Source organism: Oreochromis aureus, linkage group 8 (assembly GCF_013358895.1).
Source record: "Oreochromis aureus strain Israel breed Guangdong linkage group 8, ZZ_aureus, whole genome shotgun sequence".
NCBI classification, from domain to species: Eukaryota; Metazoa; Chordata; class Actinopteri; order Cichliformes; family Cichlidae; genus Oreochromis; species Oreochromis aureus.
In genome coordinates, this window is record NC_052949.1 from 12,837,399 (window position 1) to 12,856,983 (window position 19,585).

The 19,585-nt window shown below is 38.5% G+C and overlaps 1 protein-coding gene across 2 annotated transcripts in view; it reads left to right on the forward strand.

Moving 5' to 3' along the window:
* Nucleotides 1–571: 571 nt before the first annotated feature.
* Nucleotides 572–19,585, forward strand: part of LOC116327458 (A disintegrin and metalloproteinase with thrombospondin motifs 14) — a 57,456-nt gene continuing 38,442 nt past the window's right edge. The window contains exons 1-4 of one of the 2 annotated variants that reach the window (XM_039616365.1): nucleotides 572–1,375; nucleotides 1,483–1,642; nucleotides 2,056–2,477; nucleotides 16,819–16,975. In XM_039616365.1, coding sequence (XP_039472299.1) covers nucleotides 1,564–1,642; nucleotides 2,056–2,477; nucleotides 16,819–16,975 — 658 coding nt within the window. In that variant the 5' untranslated portion in view covers nucleotides 572–1,375; nucleotides 1,483–1,563. Of the gene's footprint in view, nucleotides 1,643–2,014; nucleotides 2,478–16,818; nucleotides 16,976–19,585 lie in introns of both variants that reach the window. The other variant, XM_039616366.1, reaches the window with a different exon arrangement.

Below are 19,585 nucleotides of genomic sequence, written 5' to 3' on the forward strand. Positions count from 1 at the left end.
AGTCGAGGAACTGGGGAGGAAAAAGAAGGTCCTGTCTAGACACTTTTCCCCCTTTCTCAAAAAGTACCTGAAAGTCAGACTCATGTTAGCCCAGCCCCCTTCTCTTCCTTTGAGAAGGATTGCAGAGTTGTTGGTTCAGTCTCAGGCTGGTTGTCATGTCTGAGTAAGTCTGGACTCCAGCAGACTGAGCCGTGGCCAACAAAATCCTGGTTGCCCGAGCACATCCAGCATTTTAATGGGCTGTCATTCCACCGATGGAATCTGCTGCACAGTTTTCACACATCCTAAGCCTCAAATGATGGCTTTGGATTTGTTCCTTTTCTCCAAAATGGAACAATATGCTCGCAGTGACATCTGCAGGATTAGCCATGATTATTTAACTTTAAACGCAAACCACTTGAGGTCATTAAATCGGATCATGCAGTGTGTATTTTGTTGATACCAGAACATGGAAAACGTGCAGTTATATCAAATCGCTTATTATCCCTCTAGCCAATGATAGGCCTGAGTTTTCAAAAGGCACACCTGCACGTTACCCCAACATGTACTTTGACTCTCCATTTAAAGGATCTATGTAGGCAGATAAAAAACGAAACTGAAGCTTCAGAGCTTTGGTTGCATTTTATAGCTTTTTTGCATGAAATAAACAAGAATCGACTGCAGCCGTCAAAAGTGTGAAAAACGTGAGCGTCCATCTTTCAAACCTTTACTCTTTTCTGCCTTGAATTTCTTTTATCTCCGTTTTTTAGATTTAAATAAATTTTTTCATGCTATGTTTCGACAGTTAAAGCGCCTCTCTTCATTCATGGACGTTATCCCTAACGCGTTTTTTCTTCTTCTTTTTTTTTTTGCGGACTCGTGTGTAAACACTTAGCAGTTATGACAAAGCTTCTGGTTGAGTTTGTCTTCAGAATGAGAACTTTTAGAAGTTTAAAAGTCGCAAGGCTAAATATGCGGTCGTCTAGGGCAGAGATGGCGCTCCCACTATTGGCTGGTTGTGGCTTCAAGTCGAGCAGTTGAGACTTACGCAGCCGAGCCATTGGTGCGTAATGGTGCACGACTGGACGGCAGATGTTTCACCACCGGGACACTCTGTCTCTGCACACATTATCTGAACCCTTCTGAGTTTTTTTTTTTTCTTCTTAGCGTAGGCGTGTGTTAACTTGGTCTCCTTGCGATTTAAAAGTTACCTAAGGAAGAAAGAGAGGAAGAAGAAGGGGGGGGGAAAAGTGGACAACCTCTTCAAACCGTCCCGGTTTTTTACCGGGGAGTTGTCGTCATCAGTACCCCAGATGTCCCCCCCTTTGCTCCCTGAATGGATAGGGCAGTCTTGGTCTATGCAGCTCATTGCAGGCCAAAAGATTGGAAACAACTTGTGAGTATCCGTCAGTTTGACGTCTAGAGGGAAACGCTCAGAAATGCCCGGCTGCTTCGCTGGAGCTCAACTCTGAGGACTTTTCTCCTGCATTTGTGCTTTTCCAGGAGGGAGAACTCTGCTCTCAGTTTGCAGCAAGAAGGAAAACTTAGCGCTGAAGTGGCAGCTCTCACATTATAGTCCTCGCTATGGATTGTATGTATTTATTGATGTGCTTTTCACTCAGTCAAGTATTTTTGGAGTGTATTTTCGCAGCAAAAGCGCATGGTGAGTTATCCATTCCGTTTCCCTTTAGTTTTTACACACGTTTTTACGGTGCAGAGAGATGGACTGTAAAGTTTATAAAGTGGGGGGAATAATGATAAAAATGAGGCCCTGCATCTATTGATGGGTCATACATAACAAACCCTGACAGCCTTACTGTTCAATCAATATAGGTTGTTGCTGTATTTCCACTGTGACTATCCACTGTCAGCTAAATATAGTTGTTTCATAAAGACAGTATTAATGCTAAGATAATTCATTGTACCATAATAAATATTATTTGTCTGTATTTTCGGTTTTTTTACTCAATCATGCATGTGTCGTTTCTGTTTAAACTGCTTAGTTGTGATTTCCTTTGGAACTTGCTTTGCATAGGTCACTGACCGTCATTCTCACTTGACTGTCTGTCTCATCAGAAAAAATCTCTGGAAAGTTAAGTGAATATGGTCTTATCGTGCCATTCAGCACAGACTCCCATGGCCGGTACATTTCTCATGTGGTCTCAGCTGGAATTGGAAGTAAAGGTGGTGCTGCTCCTGTTGTTAATGCTGTCTCAGGCTTTGGCAGCAGAAGAAGGGTGGCCCGCAGTGCCCCTGAGATGCCCTCAGTCACCTCCGCCTCGGCTCAGCACTTATTTTTCAATGTTACTGTGTTTGGGAAAGAACTGCACCTCCGCCTGAGGGCCAACAGGAGGCTGGTGGCCCCAGGGGCTTTTGTGGAATGGCAAGAGGACTTTAAGGAAAAGGCCAAGGAACGAATCCAAGGAGACTGTGTTTTCAGTGGAGATGTGACTGACATGCCAGATGCTTCTGTGGCTATCAGCAATTGTGATGGACTGGTAAGTGTCACTACTGCAGGCGTGAAACAGTAGTATGATGCTTTCACTTCTTTGACATTGTGTCAGCCAGAATATGCTTTGACATGTATTTTTTCATATCCAGAAAGTCCCCCGGGGCACTTAGTGATTCCACATAACATCATCACATTAGATAAAAAGGGTTACATCATCTGAAATCCTTTGATGATGTTAAAAGGCTGCTGTCATCATGCCAGCATGGATACTTAATAACATGTTTGCATTGTATTAAAGAAATGTCAGCGTTATTTACAAAATGTCTCTCACAACATCTTTACAATGCTGCCCATCTGTATATATTTTCCAAAACATCCCACCCACTGGGCTCTGCGTGGGCTGGTTTAAATGCTTGGATGCTGGTTTTTTTTTTTGTTATTAGACTCATTTTCCCAGGCTAGATCAGACCAATTTGGAAAATTACAGAACAAACATCTCAAAGGTTGAGCAAGTCCTCAAAAATTGATAAAGGATAAGCCTGATCGCATTTCTTTCTGTTGATCACCATCTGAGTGTAGATAACATAGACGTAACTTCATGTAGCAGGCTTTAGCCTAGCTTTTGACAATGTCAAAATCAGTGAGCTTCAGGCATGTCTTCTTATTTTTGAATGTTGTTTTTTATGCAGAGTTGACATGACAACCTAACCTCTCATATACATAACATAGAAGGTCTGATAATTGAACAGCTCAACCAACCACAGGACATTATAATGGTGCCTTGGTCAAACTTTTCCATAGTGTAGTGGAAAAAGTGTGAGTGTTTTAAACCTTTGGTAAGTTGGTAAAGTTGTTAGGCAGTTCTTGAGACTCGTATTGTATTTTTTATTGAAGTGGTAGTGTAGTTTTAACAATGCAAATACCTAATGCCAACATGTTTGGTGAAATGTAATTACATTTTCTGTAAAATGGTAGAAAAAAAAAGTTATAGGTAGTTGTGACACAGCACAGTTGGACTTTATGAGAGTAAGTGTACAGGAAGCTAGTTCAGAGGAAGCTGGAAAGACAAATTTGAATAAGGGGGAGCTAAAGAACAAGGGGTCTGTTTACTTCCTATTAAAGCCACTAATCCATCTAGCTATCCTTTTTGTTAATATCCAGTACAGGTTCATGGTGACTAGAGCTTCTCCCAGCTGTCACTGGTACACCCTATTAACAATCACCGTAGCACAAATGACTGTAATTAACTTGAAAAGTTGAGGTGATGCTCCATAGGTAGTAGTGAATGGATCTGTAGAGCATACAACATTATTTACTCCTAGATAAAACAAAAACAAACAAATAAAAATTTTATTCTAGTTTTTGCACATGTAATGGTTTACCGCTTATTTACTGTGTAAAACAATGAAAAAATGGATTTATCTCCTTCCAGGATTGAACCGGGAATCTTTTCCCCATTGGGCTTATCGTGCCATTCGATCTGTAAATGACTACGCTATAGAATCCAGATTAAAAACTGCCAGATTTTATTTTTCAACCAAGTAAAAGTGCATTTTCCCCTCAATATTCCAACATATACTGTATATTCTGTTAAATATACTTTAATTTAACTTTAATATTTGTGATTTAACATGCTTTTACTCATGCAGTATTCTTTTATAGGGCATAGGACGTGTGGGAAATCTCTTGTTTTGTTTAATGCTTTGACTTAATTATAACCAGCCACATGTGACAGTTTGAGATAATAAAGCTAATTTTTAACTTAGCAATTAAGTCTCCTGTGTTCCAATGACTCCTTTTAATATGTAGGCGTGGGAGCCAGGTGAGGTGGTATAGGCCATCCAATTAGAACGCAAACTTCAGCTTATATACTTGAAAGAATTACACTTACTGAAAACAGTCATAAGTATTCAGAATGTCTCCTTCATCTCAGTCTTGTGCACACCTATTTCAGTAAAGTGTTGCCCAATATTACATATCTACAAAGTGTATTAATGCCTCTTAGAGCTCGAGAGAACTACAGTTAGGCGGTAATTCTCAGTGGGCATCCATGCTTTATATTACGATAGTTGTTTAGTTCATTAACAGTATGAAATTGTGGCTTAGTGTAGCTTTCGTGAGTCAGAGCTAATTAGCTGCAACTTATACAGAGTGACAATTAATGGTGGCTTAATATTTGAAACATGCAGTTTGAATATTTTTGTACTTTGCTAATAAAAAAATTAGGGAGTATAAATAAAAAAATGTTTAAGTAAGGCTTGGTTGAGCTTTTTTGACCACTTTGCCACATCCTAAAAGTAAGATCCTAAAAGGAAACAGCTACTGGACCCCATCACCAAAGCTGAACAATGAAACTGGCTTAAAACATTCTTAGGTTTGGCTTAGTTCATAATGAAAGACCACATTCCCAAGAGGCCTGTCTGTCTTCTGCAGCATTGTACTCCACCATTACCAATATTATGTGCCTCATTTTGCACTAACACAGTCTCTTGGTATCACCAATATAAAGCTGTGTTATACTGACAGAGCAGCGCGATGGGAGGTGAGACACTAATGGATGTTTGCAGTTGGGAAAATTAGAGTGAATTTCCAAACAAGCATGTGACATTTGAAATGGCAGGCTGACCACATTGAGGCTACCTTTGAGCTTTACCGAAGCAGCTCCTGAACTGTTCTGACAAAAACAGCATGCGTGGAAGTAGAGTGAAGATAAAGTCACCTGGAAGCTTTTGAAATCCTTCACAGGAGACACATGCATGTAATGTTTAATTTATGATTCCTTTTGTAAATGACTACACATTGTGAAACACTGATTAAATTGTTCATCCAACCTTGAGTTGAAAGATCATTGAGGGGCAGTTCTCCTTTCAGTGATCATCTGTTAATTACAATAGCAAAGAGGAAAAAAAGAGATGCATCAATTGGAAAAAAAAAAACAAACCCTTTATATACTGATTCAAGTCTGCAGGTGACAGCAATTAACCCTGTTTTGACTCTAAGCCATATTTCATCTGTGCTTCCAGACATGTTTGTCAAAACAGCGGAGCTTTTTGTCTCGCACAATTCGAAGAAACAATAGAGGGATCCTAATGTATTTAATTGGTTGCCATCACTATGCCATCACTACTGCCATCACGTCTTTATTATTATTAACACAAGAAAATATGCTGAATACTAAGAAAAAAGTAGATAGAAACACTTCTCTCTTCTTTTTGAATGTAATGATAGTGAGCGGTATACAGACAATGAAATGCTGTGTTCACACAGAAATCACAAGTTATTTCTGAAAGCCAACTGTGTACCCTTCAGTGGCAACAAGTGACACACTGGCCCTATGCAGAACACTGTCCTATTCACCTAGAAACATGGTAGAAATGTCTGATTTGTTATAAAGCACAGTATAAGAGAGAGCAATCCTGGTGTTTCTTTTAGTTTAAATCATGTTTTCTTAGCTATTTTCCAATATTGTGTTCTGAAAGCTTCTGTTGTGCTTTTTCAGTTAACATTTGTTCTACTAGCTTTCTTGAACTAGTCCTATTCTGGTAGAAACTGTTATGTTGGTTTCTGTTTTCCAAGCTCCTCTTTGTACCCTGGGTTTAAAAGTAGTAGACACAACCATATGGTTTATGTGGTTCATTTTGAAGCCTCAAGTTTGGCATTTGGGCTGTGTTCATCTTTGTTTTTGTAAGCCAGAAGTGATTAAATTCACTAACTTGTCACCTAAGGCTAGTCAACTGGCTTGGTCTACAAGGTTCACGGGATACTATTGCTGTGTCTTAAATCTTACATTTAAAACTGCACTGGACACTCCTTGGATGGTCTATTTATAATGACAAAACAAGTTAAGTGTGGAATGCACTGCATTTGTGAGCTTTAAAAGTCCCCATCTTGGTTACGGTATGTAGTAGAAAGAAAGGAACTACCAACCAGTTTTTAGCTAAATTTGTTCTACAGGCATTAGATCTGCTATATTTTGTTATATGGATATTAGGCCTCAGTCACAAAGGTCTAGAGACCTGGCAACCGAGTGAAATCAAGGTGAAAATGTGTATTTCCTGAGTGCTTCCTGGTGGTTGCCGGCAGTTGCTGTGAAATCAATCACTACAACTGCATTCACATAGGCCTATGGATGCAAGAGCCTCCTGGTAACCACTGGTTACTAGATAAATGTGTGTATTTTGCAACTGGTTGGGGAATAGTTGATGGAGGTTGCTGGCAGTCACTAGGGTGAAACTAGTCGCAAAGAGATATGTTGTGCACCCCCCAAAATCTTCTTTTCACTACTTTGCTCACTAGCAGGTTGTTTTATTAGAAGATGCCAACTTGTCTGCTGCACTCTTGCTACTCGCCAGGCAGGCGTGAAACTGTTAAAAATGCAAGACAATTTGAAAAGACCATTTGCATTCAGAGTAAAAGTTTAACCTTTTGAAATGTGTTGAAAATGTGTTGATATTCTCCATTTCTGGTTTGTGTCACACTTTTTGCATTTTACTTGAATTGTCAAAGGCGGTCTATTATTTCTCTACAGGTCAGAGAGTAAATGGAGAGTCTTTACAAATAAGTTGACAACTTCCACGCAAACTACAGGTAGCTATTTATAATTTATAACCGTTTTTTTTACAAATTTTTACAAAGGTAGAAACGATATTAGAAACACCCTTCAAACAAGTGTTGATGATGGACAGTTTGTCCACCAGAGGGCACTATACAAATTGGCTAAAAGTGTTTAGAACACCACAATAAGCTCATCTGAGCCAAGTACGCTAGGAGGTAAATAAGTAACTTATGACAATATCTCGTAATATCTCAGTTAGGGTTTATTGAAAAAAATCACACATAACAAATGTTGGGGAAATCTATTTAAGTTTGTTTATGTCTGAAAGAAAGAAAAGTGACTAATTGGATATTTAAATGACCAAATATCAGTGTAAGTCTTAAAAATCTGCTAACAATTGAAGCAATCACGAGGAGTCAGCAACCTCCTGCAACTGCTCACCAACTGGTCAGGGAATACACATTATTCCCTAGCAACTGGAGGGTGCCACACGGTCTTTGGGCCTATGTGACTGACCGATAAATTAACCCGGTAGTATTATATTCTCTGCTGTGGTATATTAAAGTGTCCATTTAAAGAATATACACATTGACTGTGTAAATTTACTGTGGTAAACACTTCCTGAACTTTTATAACCTCCAGTTAAATGTTATGTTTCCCACTTCTCAATATGATATTGAAAGGATGCTGCGGTTATTCCGTATTGAAGCAATGAGCTCATAGAAAATAATAAAAGCAGATAAGAAAATTTTGTTAGGAGTGTCCTTCACAACATAAACCACTGGGAAAGCAGTATGATATATGAGGCTCAGAATGAAAGATAACATCAAATTAACATCATTTTGTATACATTTTTAGGTAAGACTTGAGTATGCTCTTACTCTGAAGCAAATGTCTGATTCATTGTTTCAAAGGCAAATTGTTATGAGGTACAAATTTACATTTTCACAGACTGATGTGATCAAATCACGCAGTAAATAAAAACCCTAACACTGAAATCTGCATGTGATTTAAAGGGTTTGTTTTGTCACTTTGTGTCAGGAAAAAAACAAAAAAAGCAAAAAACATGCTGCTAATCTCGGAGATTAGATCTCCACGAACAATCTTGCACTTTATCGCCGGTCATGGTGGCAAAAGTCTTAAACTCAGCAAGGAAACCAAAACTATCTGCATCACTAAAGACCACTAAGTACATGTGGGAAACTATGCTTTGTTTGTCATTTAGATGAACTTATCCTTTAAAAAGGCTGCTGTCAGACTGTTACCAATATAGTACATGTGTTTCCTTGCATCAGAGCCAACATAAACATGGACTTGTTCGTGCATGCAGGGATTTTCAAGCAGCATTTTTGAAGTTGCACAAACAGCTTGGAGGCAAATTATTTAGTCTGATGTGTCTGCTTTACGTAGAATGAAGATCAAGTATGATGAAAGGACCAAGTCTGAAAAGCATAAGAATGCGAGTCATATGCTTAGATTGTTAAATGCGGGCCAAATCTTTAAGATGCACTCTAAGTCTTAATGTACCACCAGCACTCAATCTTCAAAAGCTTTTTGATGGACTTCAATAGAGACCAAAAATTTTGTAATTTCACTTTGTATTTTACCCGTAGTTGACTACAGCCCAATTGCAGTGAATCCCACACACACTGTGCTAAATAATTATCTGGATGGAGATTGCAGTAATGCGGGTGTAGCCTGAATTATGGGAAGTGGATAGCACAGTTTTAGCGTGTGTGTGTTTTAATTTTCATGACAACAAAGTGCTAAAAGGTGAGGAACTCATCAGTCGTCATCATAATTCTTGTCTTGCAATTTTTCAGCGGTTTCATTCTCTTTACTACAGCTGTATTTCAGTGATAAGCCTCTCTAGTTTTTCCTCTGCAGTGAGGCTGCTCCCAGAAAGATGACTCCTACAAACAGATTAAACTATCTGGTCTCCTACCCTGTGTTAAAATATGCAAGATTTATGGCATTTGAATCTCATTACAATATGCAGAGTAAAGCTGCTTGTTAATCTTGAATATATTTGGTCTCGTAGATTTTTAGCTGAACTTGCAAAGATAGAAAGTTCAACATAACTTTGTAAGTATTTGACAAAAACAGATCCACACTTTCAGTTTCATTTGTAGGTGCTTTGCATCTAGTGACTGCCAGAATCTGTGATGTCATCCTCTGAATGTGGCTCCTGCGAGATGGCAACAGCTGTGCGCTCCAGAAGAGCATGAGCTATTGTTGCGAAGCGATGAGTGGTGGCTATGATGATACTGTGTCCTGCTCATGTGTTGGGAATTAGCACAGATGATGGGCTGATTATATTACATGTGTGATAGTGACACGAATGCCAGATAACCGCCGGAGGAAAAGCGCTATTTCTGTGTCCATCAGTTAAAAAGAGGGTGAGCCACCCGGCAACAGTCAGTGAGTTGGGAGTTGGCTTACTTGTGTGTGTGTGTGTGTGTGTATGTTTGTGTGGTGGGGTGGGGATGGTAGGGGTGGTGGTGGTGGGGTTGGGGTGTTTTCCATCCACTGAGAATGGAAAAATGCTTGCATAAATTGTTCTATTCATGAATCTTTGCAGGGACTCTGTTCTGAGCTTTTCCCACTCCAGTATTCCAGGATTCTCTGGCGTTCCAGTACTTTGCTGGCACTGAGGTAAAGTCACTAAATTAAGAGCTCCATCAGTGGAAGCCCAACATCTCAGCCAATAACGTGATTTATTTCCACTCACTCTAATCCTTATTTGTAGCAGCTGTGTTATGTCTGCATAAACAGGTGCTCATTCAAACACACACTGGGATCCAGGACACACACAGATACGTTTACTGCCGCTGCTACTTCTTTGTGTACCAATTTTATCTTGATGCTTATTTCTACAATTGTTCCTTCTACAAAGTTTATTCTTCTAATTCTTGAAGAAGGCTGTTATTACTACTTACCTCTCCTTCTACTCCCATTAAGAATATTTAAAATACTAATAAAAGAAGTATATTAATAGATTATGTAAATTTTTAAGGAGATTCAAATCAGCTTGCTTCTAAAATAAGCTTGTTTTTCCTTAAGTGTTTATTTTATTCCTACATTATTATGCATGCATGTAAATATAGAGCATGTAGGCTTATGGCGATTATACCCCTAATTTTCTTCATAGTTATCTTCTTGATCACATGGTATGCATGCCCTTTCTGGCTCAGCACAGTGAGATGTGAAAGTTGATAAAAAGGAATCATGTAGTAATCCCCAGCTCCCACAACCTGTCTTATACGATTATTTCAAACCCTCGACTCTGCTGAGTCCAGCATTGCTGAGCCACGATTTAGTCGCTGGCTTACTGATCTTCCCGGTTTTGCCACAAAAGCTTTTATCCAGCGTCACTGACATGGCTGTTGCTGCCAGTATGTTATGAATATTGAGTCAGAAGTCCCATCTCTTCTATTCATCAACAACGCTGAGGTTATGCATCTCGCTTTGGCCTGTTCATGAAATGAACCGCCTGACCTCATGATAAAAAGAGGACTTAACTTGCCCTCAGAGACTGGGGGCAAGGATTCTAAAACCAAAATTATATAAACATTCTCTAATTACAGGTTAAGCTACAGGAATGATAGCTGGATTTTGATTTCCTTACACGTTGCAGCACAAGCATCAGCAGCCCTTGGCACTTGCTCCATTTTTAGATTGCGTTTTCCTTTCATGGACTATAAGAGATGCCTCCCTCAGATTATCTAAGTAGATGATGTAAAAAGATCGCTGTGAATGATCCCAGAAGCATGTTGTGACACTGCCTTTGTGTGCAGCATGCATGTCTCTATTCATATGTAATGCACTGACTGAAAAACAGCCCGGGCTGTAATTTCTCTAAGGCCTAATTTTCTCTGAGGATTGTAGGGGACACGTCTCATTCGCTGGACCGGGATCCTGTTTTTGCTTATCTCTCTTTAAGTGGTTGGAACCAAAGTTCAATAAGGCGGCAGATAATTAGCATTAAATATATTAGATTATTTATTAATACACAGCCTTAACTCATTTAGACAGAAACATATATGAGTTGTGTGACCAAAGAATCTTTTCCAGTGCTGTACATTTAGTTATTAGTGTAGTCAACTAGACTTTCAATGAGAGTTTCTCTGCAGCTCTGCAGCAAAAAGTCATTTTTCACTTTGACTGCTTGTTGTTGAAGACAGACTGAAATTATTGCAGTATCTGCTGATACTGTCGATGGCTGTAGAAATGTCCCCACGGATGACTTTTTGATAAGAAAAAAAGTTTATTTTTATTTTGAAAGGATGATTCTTATGCTTATTTTGAGCTTCAAAAATGTGTTCCTGGACTCTACTGATATAGCCTTAAACATTACACAGTAAAACATGTGTCTTTATATCAGAGATGCATGTGAAAACCACAAATGCCAAACAGGCACACAGGCAATACAGGCAAAGTTGTTATGTTAAAATCAAGTTTTTGGGAGTTTGCTTGTGGTCGTTAATAATATTGAACTTTTTTACTTCACTGTGTTCACTCACAGTTTTTAAACCAAGCAAATTAGCCGTAGAATCACACATTTGCTGTTAAACAAGACCAACTTCCAGGAGTGGATTTTTTCACCTGTACTAACATTATTTCGACTCACCATGGGTATCTGTGTTATTCTGAGCAGGTGATTCACCAAAAACAGTTACTAAGAAATTACATACAGTAAATATCCATCTTCAAATTTGCTCTAACCAATGTGTGGAATTTAGAGCACTGGTGAGCTTAAGGGTCAGCAATATTTACCTGTTTCATGTGGTGTCTGTGACCCGGCTGAATGTCTCAGGTTCAGAGTGTTTTTCATTACTTAGGCAGGCATAGCAAGCCAAACCGCACACTGAGGTCAATGCACACTTATTCATGTGGAACAGGCTTTTAAACCACTGTATCACTTGACATAGAAAAGCTGTGTTTGTGTTTTGTTTATTAGTGTCGCTGCTAAGTGTACTTCTTCATTCAAGTCGTGAGAAAATACGTTTTTAGAAATCAGAAATAAATGAAAAAGGAAGTATTAGCGGCAAATATTTTAATTTAAGCAACGGGAACAGTTGAAAAACTGCTCTTTAAATGACAACTGTAGCTCATAGATGTTGTAACAAAACTTATGTCATTGCCTAGACCAGCCTTGACCATAGATTTTACAAATGTTTATATCTGGTGTGTCTCTGTAGGCAGGTCCAGATGCTGCTTCTCTCTCTCCGAACAGACCTGACTTCACTTTTTACCCGCTGTTGAAATAAGAGACCACAGAGGAAGTACTGGAGCATGTCTTACTTGGCATTTCCTGGTCAGGGGCTGGAGAGATTCTTTCACTCCTCTTTGGCTTAACTGTCACATGTCCACCCTCAGAGTCATGGCTTTTGTATCATCTGTCTTAAGTGACAGCATGCTGAGGACTTTTTTTCTTCCTGTTTTTTTGTAGGCACACTGGTCTATTTACAGCTCTGTATTTAGATTTCTTTTTACAGCTGTAAATACACACATTCTTGCCAAAGTCTTGTTGGTGTGCCTTCTTCAGAAGGATAATGATAGGCTGGGTAGCTTTATTCTCTTAGTTAAGGGCAGAATTATGAAAAATACATCTCACACACACACACACAGAGTACAGGCTTAATAAAAACAAGACATCAGACAGAAGCAAAGTGTCACTGTCATATTTGCTTTTCTTTCCTACCATAAGACACAGCATCGCCTTTCTTTGACACGGGGCTATGGGTTCCTCTTCTTAAAATCTGAATATGTGTTTTTTTTTTGTTGATATGCCTTTAGTGTGAGTAGAAACATGAGCTAACAATGTTCTCAAAATTTATACCCACCACGTTTTCATGGATATTCGTGTCTGCATAAGTTTCATTCCTTCTGTCTTTTGACTAGACTAGATTGAGGGGGGTACATATACAAATAAATGGGCAGATGAGAAAATGGAGCTAAACTCACTTTTTAAAGGAAAAGTATTACAGCAAGTCTTCAAAGGAGGCGTTCCAGTTGCTTTTATTCAGTAGCGTGTCCCATTAGTGTCTGACTCAGTCAAATAAACTGTCTCAGTTAAAAGCAAAGCCTGTGATGTGTGCTGTAAAACAAGCAAATATGTGTTAGGTCCTGAGCATTGCCAAAATGATTGCACACTCAGTATAGGCCCTGAATAAATTTTGCATAGGATCTTGGGTGACGTGATCTATGCACATCTGTAAGTAACAAGATGTGAATGCATGCAGAATGTGAATGTTTGGTGATTGCTTATACCATACTATAGGGTAGTCTTGATTACCTACTGCACTGATGAACTTCTCCTCTGTTTTGATGTTGAATAACAGCATCCGAGAACTGTCACTTTTCTGCTATTCATTTTAGAGTTATGTGAAAAAAGTTTTTACAGGACTTTATGCAGTCCTGTGAAAACTTAAGTATTATGTTAGGCAGGTAAGTAGCAACCAAGAGCTGCTAATCAAATGCAATTCATTAACTGATGATCAGTAAGTGTGACTATCTCTTTAAACGCCAAAGTTTTGGTAGTCTGCTAGTCTGGAGCATCAAGGTGTGTGTTTACACAGTGCCACGGTTGTTCCAGGAGTGGATGCTCTAAAAATTTCACCCCAAGGCCAGATTGTGCAATAGTCTGAGAAGTAACACATGAAATTAGTCTGAATAAGAAATTAGCAAATGAATAGGACATGCAGACATTGTCAGAGTTAGAAATAATAATTTTAATGGAAATGACGAATGTGTTCTTCAAACCTTACCTAGCCTGGCAAACCGTAGTCATTCTAGCTATCCAATTTTTAAGATAATCTTTCACCCCATGCCTCCTGGATAATCTTCCACAAAATGGATTGGCTTGATGGAGTCTTCCTCTGAAATAATTGGTCAAGCTCGCACAACAACTTTACCACCTCCACAGCACACTTAGACCATCACGCTGCCTCCACCATGCTTTACTGATAGTGTTAAGTGCTGTTCTTACATGTTACATCATTCATTTGTTCTTCTCTTTGATACGAAGACCTTACGAAGAACTTGAACTCAACCGTCCACAGCACCTTCTTCCACTCTTCCACTGTCCAATGTCTGCGCTCTTTTGTTCATCTGAGATTTGGCTTTTTCTTGACATTTCTACCATGGAGTCCAGCATCCTGAAGTTACCTCTTCACTAGTATTTGACGGGTACTATTTAGTGCAGCTGTCAGTTGACAACCTGTGAGGCATCTTGGTCTTAAACGACACACTCAGGTTGTGTATTAGGGCCAATTACTCCTTTGTTTGTGTCTTTGTTAGAGCCAGTTTGTTCTGCTCTCTGAAGGGAGTAGTTAACAGCATGGTAAGAGAGTTTGAGTGTCCTCGCAGTTTCTCACATTGAATAGCCTTCCTTTCTAAGCCCAACAATAGGCTGACAGGTTTATAAAAATGTTCTTTGTTTCTGGCCATTTTGAGCCTGTAAACAAGCAAACAACGGCTGACGCTTCCAATACTAATCTAACCGTAAAGAAAGCAATGCTTCCTTTTTATTTGCTCCCTTGTTACTTTAACAGTTTTCAGCTGTGCAACACAATTGCAAAATTGTTTTCTACTAATCAATGAGCCTTGTTATATAATTAATTTGGATTAGGACCCATACCCCTCTTGTCCTAAGACAGCTGGGATAGCCCCCCCTCTCTGAAAAGAACGGATGGATGGATGGATGGATGGATGGATGGATGGATGGATGGATGGATGGATGGATGGATGGATGGATGGATGGATACCAGGAGATTGATATGGAAGTATCACAGTTGTTGATAATATGCAAAAATGCAGATCACTCTTAAAAAAAATCGGATTAATTTTAATTGTTTGTGAAATAGATAAAATTCTTTGTGAATTGCATTTTGTTTTTCTTTGGGGAACAAAAAGAAATTTGCAAGTGATATCAAAATATTTGGTTGCCGGTGTACATCTCAGACTCGACAGGCCAAGCATGTTAAATTTCAAATTCATAACAATAGGAAAAGACTGAACAAGTATGGCTTATTTGGAAGGGTTGCCAGGAGAAAGACTCCTCTGTTAAACAACATGGCAGCAATGATGCGTCTGAACACACCACAAGACCTCTAGAACCAAATAAAGGACAGATGAGTGGAGATATTTGGCCACAATGCACAGCAAACACCTCATACTAGCTGTCAGGATGCCAGTCGCTTTTCACATTGTATGGAATTCTATGAAAACTAATTCTTTCCCCCATGACTGCATCTATACAAATCTACAAACACTACTTTCCACTGATTTTCGGGTCTTTTACTGTTTTGATTCATTCCTTTTCAGCAGGCAGGGGTGTTTAAACTGTGCTAAAAGCTCAGCATTTGCATTTGAGCTTTGAATGTAGCTGACCATTTAGCAACTAAAGAGACAAATACATATGCCTAGGACTTGATTGCCACTATGCCATTTTTCAGAAATTTCCTTTGTACCTGAGTGTTTTTCTTTTCGGTTTGGTTTCAGAGTTTCCACTGTCTAGTTTCATTCTGTTTATGTGTCGGTTGTTCTTGGCCAAAGCATAGTTTTTGCAGGTTTCATTAAAGGTTTCCCTAGAAAAAGCCTCTGTTCTCAACACTTGTCTTTTGGGAAGTGACAGTATACACTATTGAAAGTTTGTTACTGCTCATGAAATCATAAAATGAAATCAGTTACAGAAACATTAGTAAATAAAGGTTTAAAAACCTATCAGATGGTATTTTGTTATAATGAACCAACCAATATTCCCAAGAAATGCACCTTAACAAGGTAGCCAGTATGGAAACACAAACTATAGTTAAAAGACACTTTGATTCTGTTTTCTTACTTTTATCATGACCGACAGAAGTGATGCATTCAATCTGAATATGTGTTGAGTTGCATTAGGTATACAACAAACAGAAACCTGAAGTGGAAACAAAAACCTGTCTTGGATTCTTTGTTGTCTACTTGCAAATTAAGCTCCTTTATTCCCTTCTCAGAGTCACAAAAGTATCAAACCAGATACTATTATGCTAATAGAGAGAAATGCTATGTTTTTTGTTTGTTTTAAACATAATATTTCAAGTACAACAACAGACCTACTCTAGTTATACAAATAAATATCAGGTTTGCTTACCCACTGAATCAGATCTTTTTTTTTTCACTGACATTCAGCATTGCTCCAAGGAGAAATCCACTTTCGAAGAGACAAACACGACTGTTTTTCCAAACCTATAATTCAGTGCTGCTAAAATAAATGTTGAGTGTTGATTAAAGAGGATGATAAGTCAATATTTCCATGCTGGTGTGGACAAAGTTACTGCTCTACTATTCTTCTTGGTCTATACTTACCTTTGAATGTAAACAGCAAGGTCAGAGCTCCTCTCAGTGGGTAGCTTATGCTTGGATATTGGTATTTTCTAATGCAAGCAGAACACACAAAAAAATCCAGGTTGAGACAGTGGAGTATATCACAAAGCAAACTGTAAACTGTACCACAGGCTTTGGATTCTATGAGCATCCCAGACTGGCATCAACGCTTGTAAGAGTATCCAGCTGAAAGGATTTCTATAAACTCTTTGAAAAACTTAAAGCAGATGGAAATATAACACTGAACCGAGACATCGCCACTCATCATTTAACACAGGGTGAAAGAAGACTGACATTCAATGAATCTTAAAGGGCCCCAAATTATGTCTACCTGCGTCATTCCGCTTATTGAGCCCTTTACTAAATCTTCCAATTGATCAGGCACACCATAATTACTGGCTCCAATGGAAGAATTGTACTTCAAGGAGGAGTGGTACACTCATTTTGAGCTCTCTTTTTCCAGGCAGGCCTGATCCGGACTGATAATGGGGAGTTTTTCATTGAACCCCTTGAGAAAGGCCAACAGGATGTGGAAGTGAAGGGGCGTGTCCATGTGGTCTACCGCAGATCAGCCATAAAGCAGGAGACAGGCCAGCAAAGGGAAGACCTCCACAATGAAGGTAGGCAAGGAGAGGGAGTGTGACGTAAGTGGAAACAAAAAAAAACTATATGTAGGTTTGAGTGCAACAACTGTGTGCTCCGGCCAAGTAAGGACATATGAGTAAGTGCAGAACTGAATACATCACTGTATAGCAGGAGCGGCAAAAATGATGTCCTGAAGGTTGATGCATTAGTCACAGAATGGACAGAATAACAGAGGATAATGAAAGTACCTACGTCATATATTATTATAATTATAAAGAGCAAAAAAAACAACATATTTTGACCTATTTATTACTTGAACTTTTAATCATCTTGGTTTCTATTCATTATTGTATCTATTGTATCTGTGTAGTAACATATTATCAAACTCACTGACTGTTATTTCCTGTTATGTGAACATGTTATTGTCCTCTGACTGAAACTAAATTTGATTTTCTTAGTTTGGTACAGCGTAGTAATGGTATATAACTGTCCAATAAATTGAGTTTTTCTTTCAATTAGATTCACTCTGTGGTAATATGGTGATAAATTGTGAAAATCACTAATTTGTTGCTGTCGACACACAGAAATTCACATAAACTGCTTCACTTTACCTTGTGCCTCCATACAGACCTATCAGCAGAGGCAGTGCTCACTACACCAGCTGGTAAAATGAGGAAAGCTGGGGTTCGGTGGTATTATTGGGGACTGGGGAATTTAAGAGAGCTAGAGTGGGAAGTGACCTTTCCTTTGCAGCCAAATGATTCAATTTCATCATGAATTCCTTCTCTATTCCTTTCTTCCTGAAAAATAGCTTCAGCATCTGGTGGGAGACTCTTACTAACCTCACAAATTTTCTGTAGCTATAAGCCTCTATGGTTTACTTTTAATCTGTTGCTCTCTAGTGCATATGTTCTTTGTAACAACTGTAGTCAAGTCACAAATTTACAGTCCCAACCCTCTCTTTTTTAAATGCCATTGTGAATTTCACTGTAGATGCATTCTCATATAAAGTAGCATATCTGTCGTTGGTGTTGATTTCCTGAGGAGAGAAGCAACATTTTGTATCTGGCATCATGACTAATCTTTAACTTCACCTGATATGTACGCTTTTCATACTATCACATACATAAAATAATCATATGATCACAGTCAAAATTAACTTAAAATTAAAATATATGCTATATTCATTCTGTAATCTGTACTTTAACACATGTAAAAAAGGCAACAGAGGTTCTGGCCCAAATCCACCTCTTTCGCTCTCTTTCTCTCTCTCTCTCTCTCTCTCTCTCTCGCTATATATATATATATATATGTATATGCATTAAACCCACACACAGGCATAACACTGGAAAACACAATGGGGGGATAAGTGGACACTGTGACAAAGGAAAGACAGCAGTATTTACACACAGACACATGATCATGACATAAAAAGCTCTCTCTAAGCTCAAACTAAAAGTCCTTTTTTTTACTTCTGACAGGGGGCTCTTTTTACCTCTCTCAGGTACAATTTTAAGAGAAATTCCGGTCATTACTCTGCCTCCTGATTTAGCTTCCTGTTCAAGGCTGTCAATAGCTCTCATGGGGAAAAAGGCTCTATGAGATTCCTATTTTAGTTTCAAAATGGAGTCTTATTTCTGATCATTTCCTGCCTGGTAGCAGAATGAATTTCTTAGTGAAACCAATCAAAACACACTAGGTTTTACAACTAGACAATAGGTATATATAGGTGTAACCAACTCCTAGCAGTAGTCAATTGAAGTGCAAAAAAATAAAAGGTCGGTTAAATGCTGTCTTATTGCCGTCTTCCTTTCAATTTAATAAAATTATTTTGATTCAAGGTAATCAGCTACATCTGGTGGAAATGAATTATCACGCGTGATGCATCTATTGTTAATTTATTTAATTCTTTATCTTAAATTTAGAATAAATTGTGTCTCCAAGAGATTTGCCTGGAGACAGTTGTTAAAATAGGCTTTGCAGAGCAGCATACTGATTGTTTGTCATATGCATTGTTCTCCTATGAATGCCTTTCCTGCTATGTTAAATTATATGTAATGTCTGCATTTGCACCTGAAAGGCTTGAGTCATCACCAGTTAAGGTGTGAAATTACAAAATCTGGACTCTTGCAAAAATAATCAAATTGATATTTTGAAAGAACTTGCTTTGATTTAATGTGGTCAAATTTTTCAACATAGTGTTTGTTTGATGTTTGGCGTAGCTATTATGCTTTAAAAGCCTGTATATGTTCGTGAAATCTGACAAAATGATAAGACATGATTAATGTTTACAAAATATCTGCTTATGAAAATAATTCATGCATGTAGAAATATCCTTAATATCTATTAATATTTATGTTTTCACACACAGAACCAAAATCTTATTAAAAATGAATAAGCAGTTTCTGTTTTTGTGTAGCTTTGGCAGCTTCAGCAGCGGTACATTTCCTCTGAATGTTATCTTTGTGTTCATTGCCTCTGTGGTGGTGAAATCCATGTTCACATAGTTTATGTTTACCAATTAGTATTACAGTTCTAACAATGTCAGCCACAGAAAGATATCATCCTGTACACACACACTCGTTTTCGTATATTAGTGAGGACATCTAATTTACATAATGCTTTCCGCCTTGTGTTAACCATCA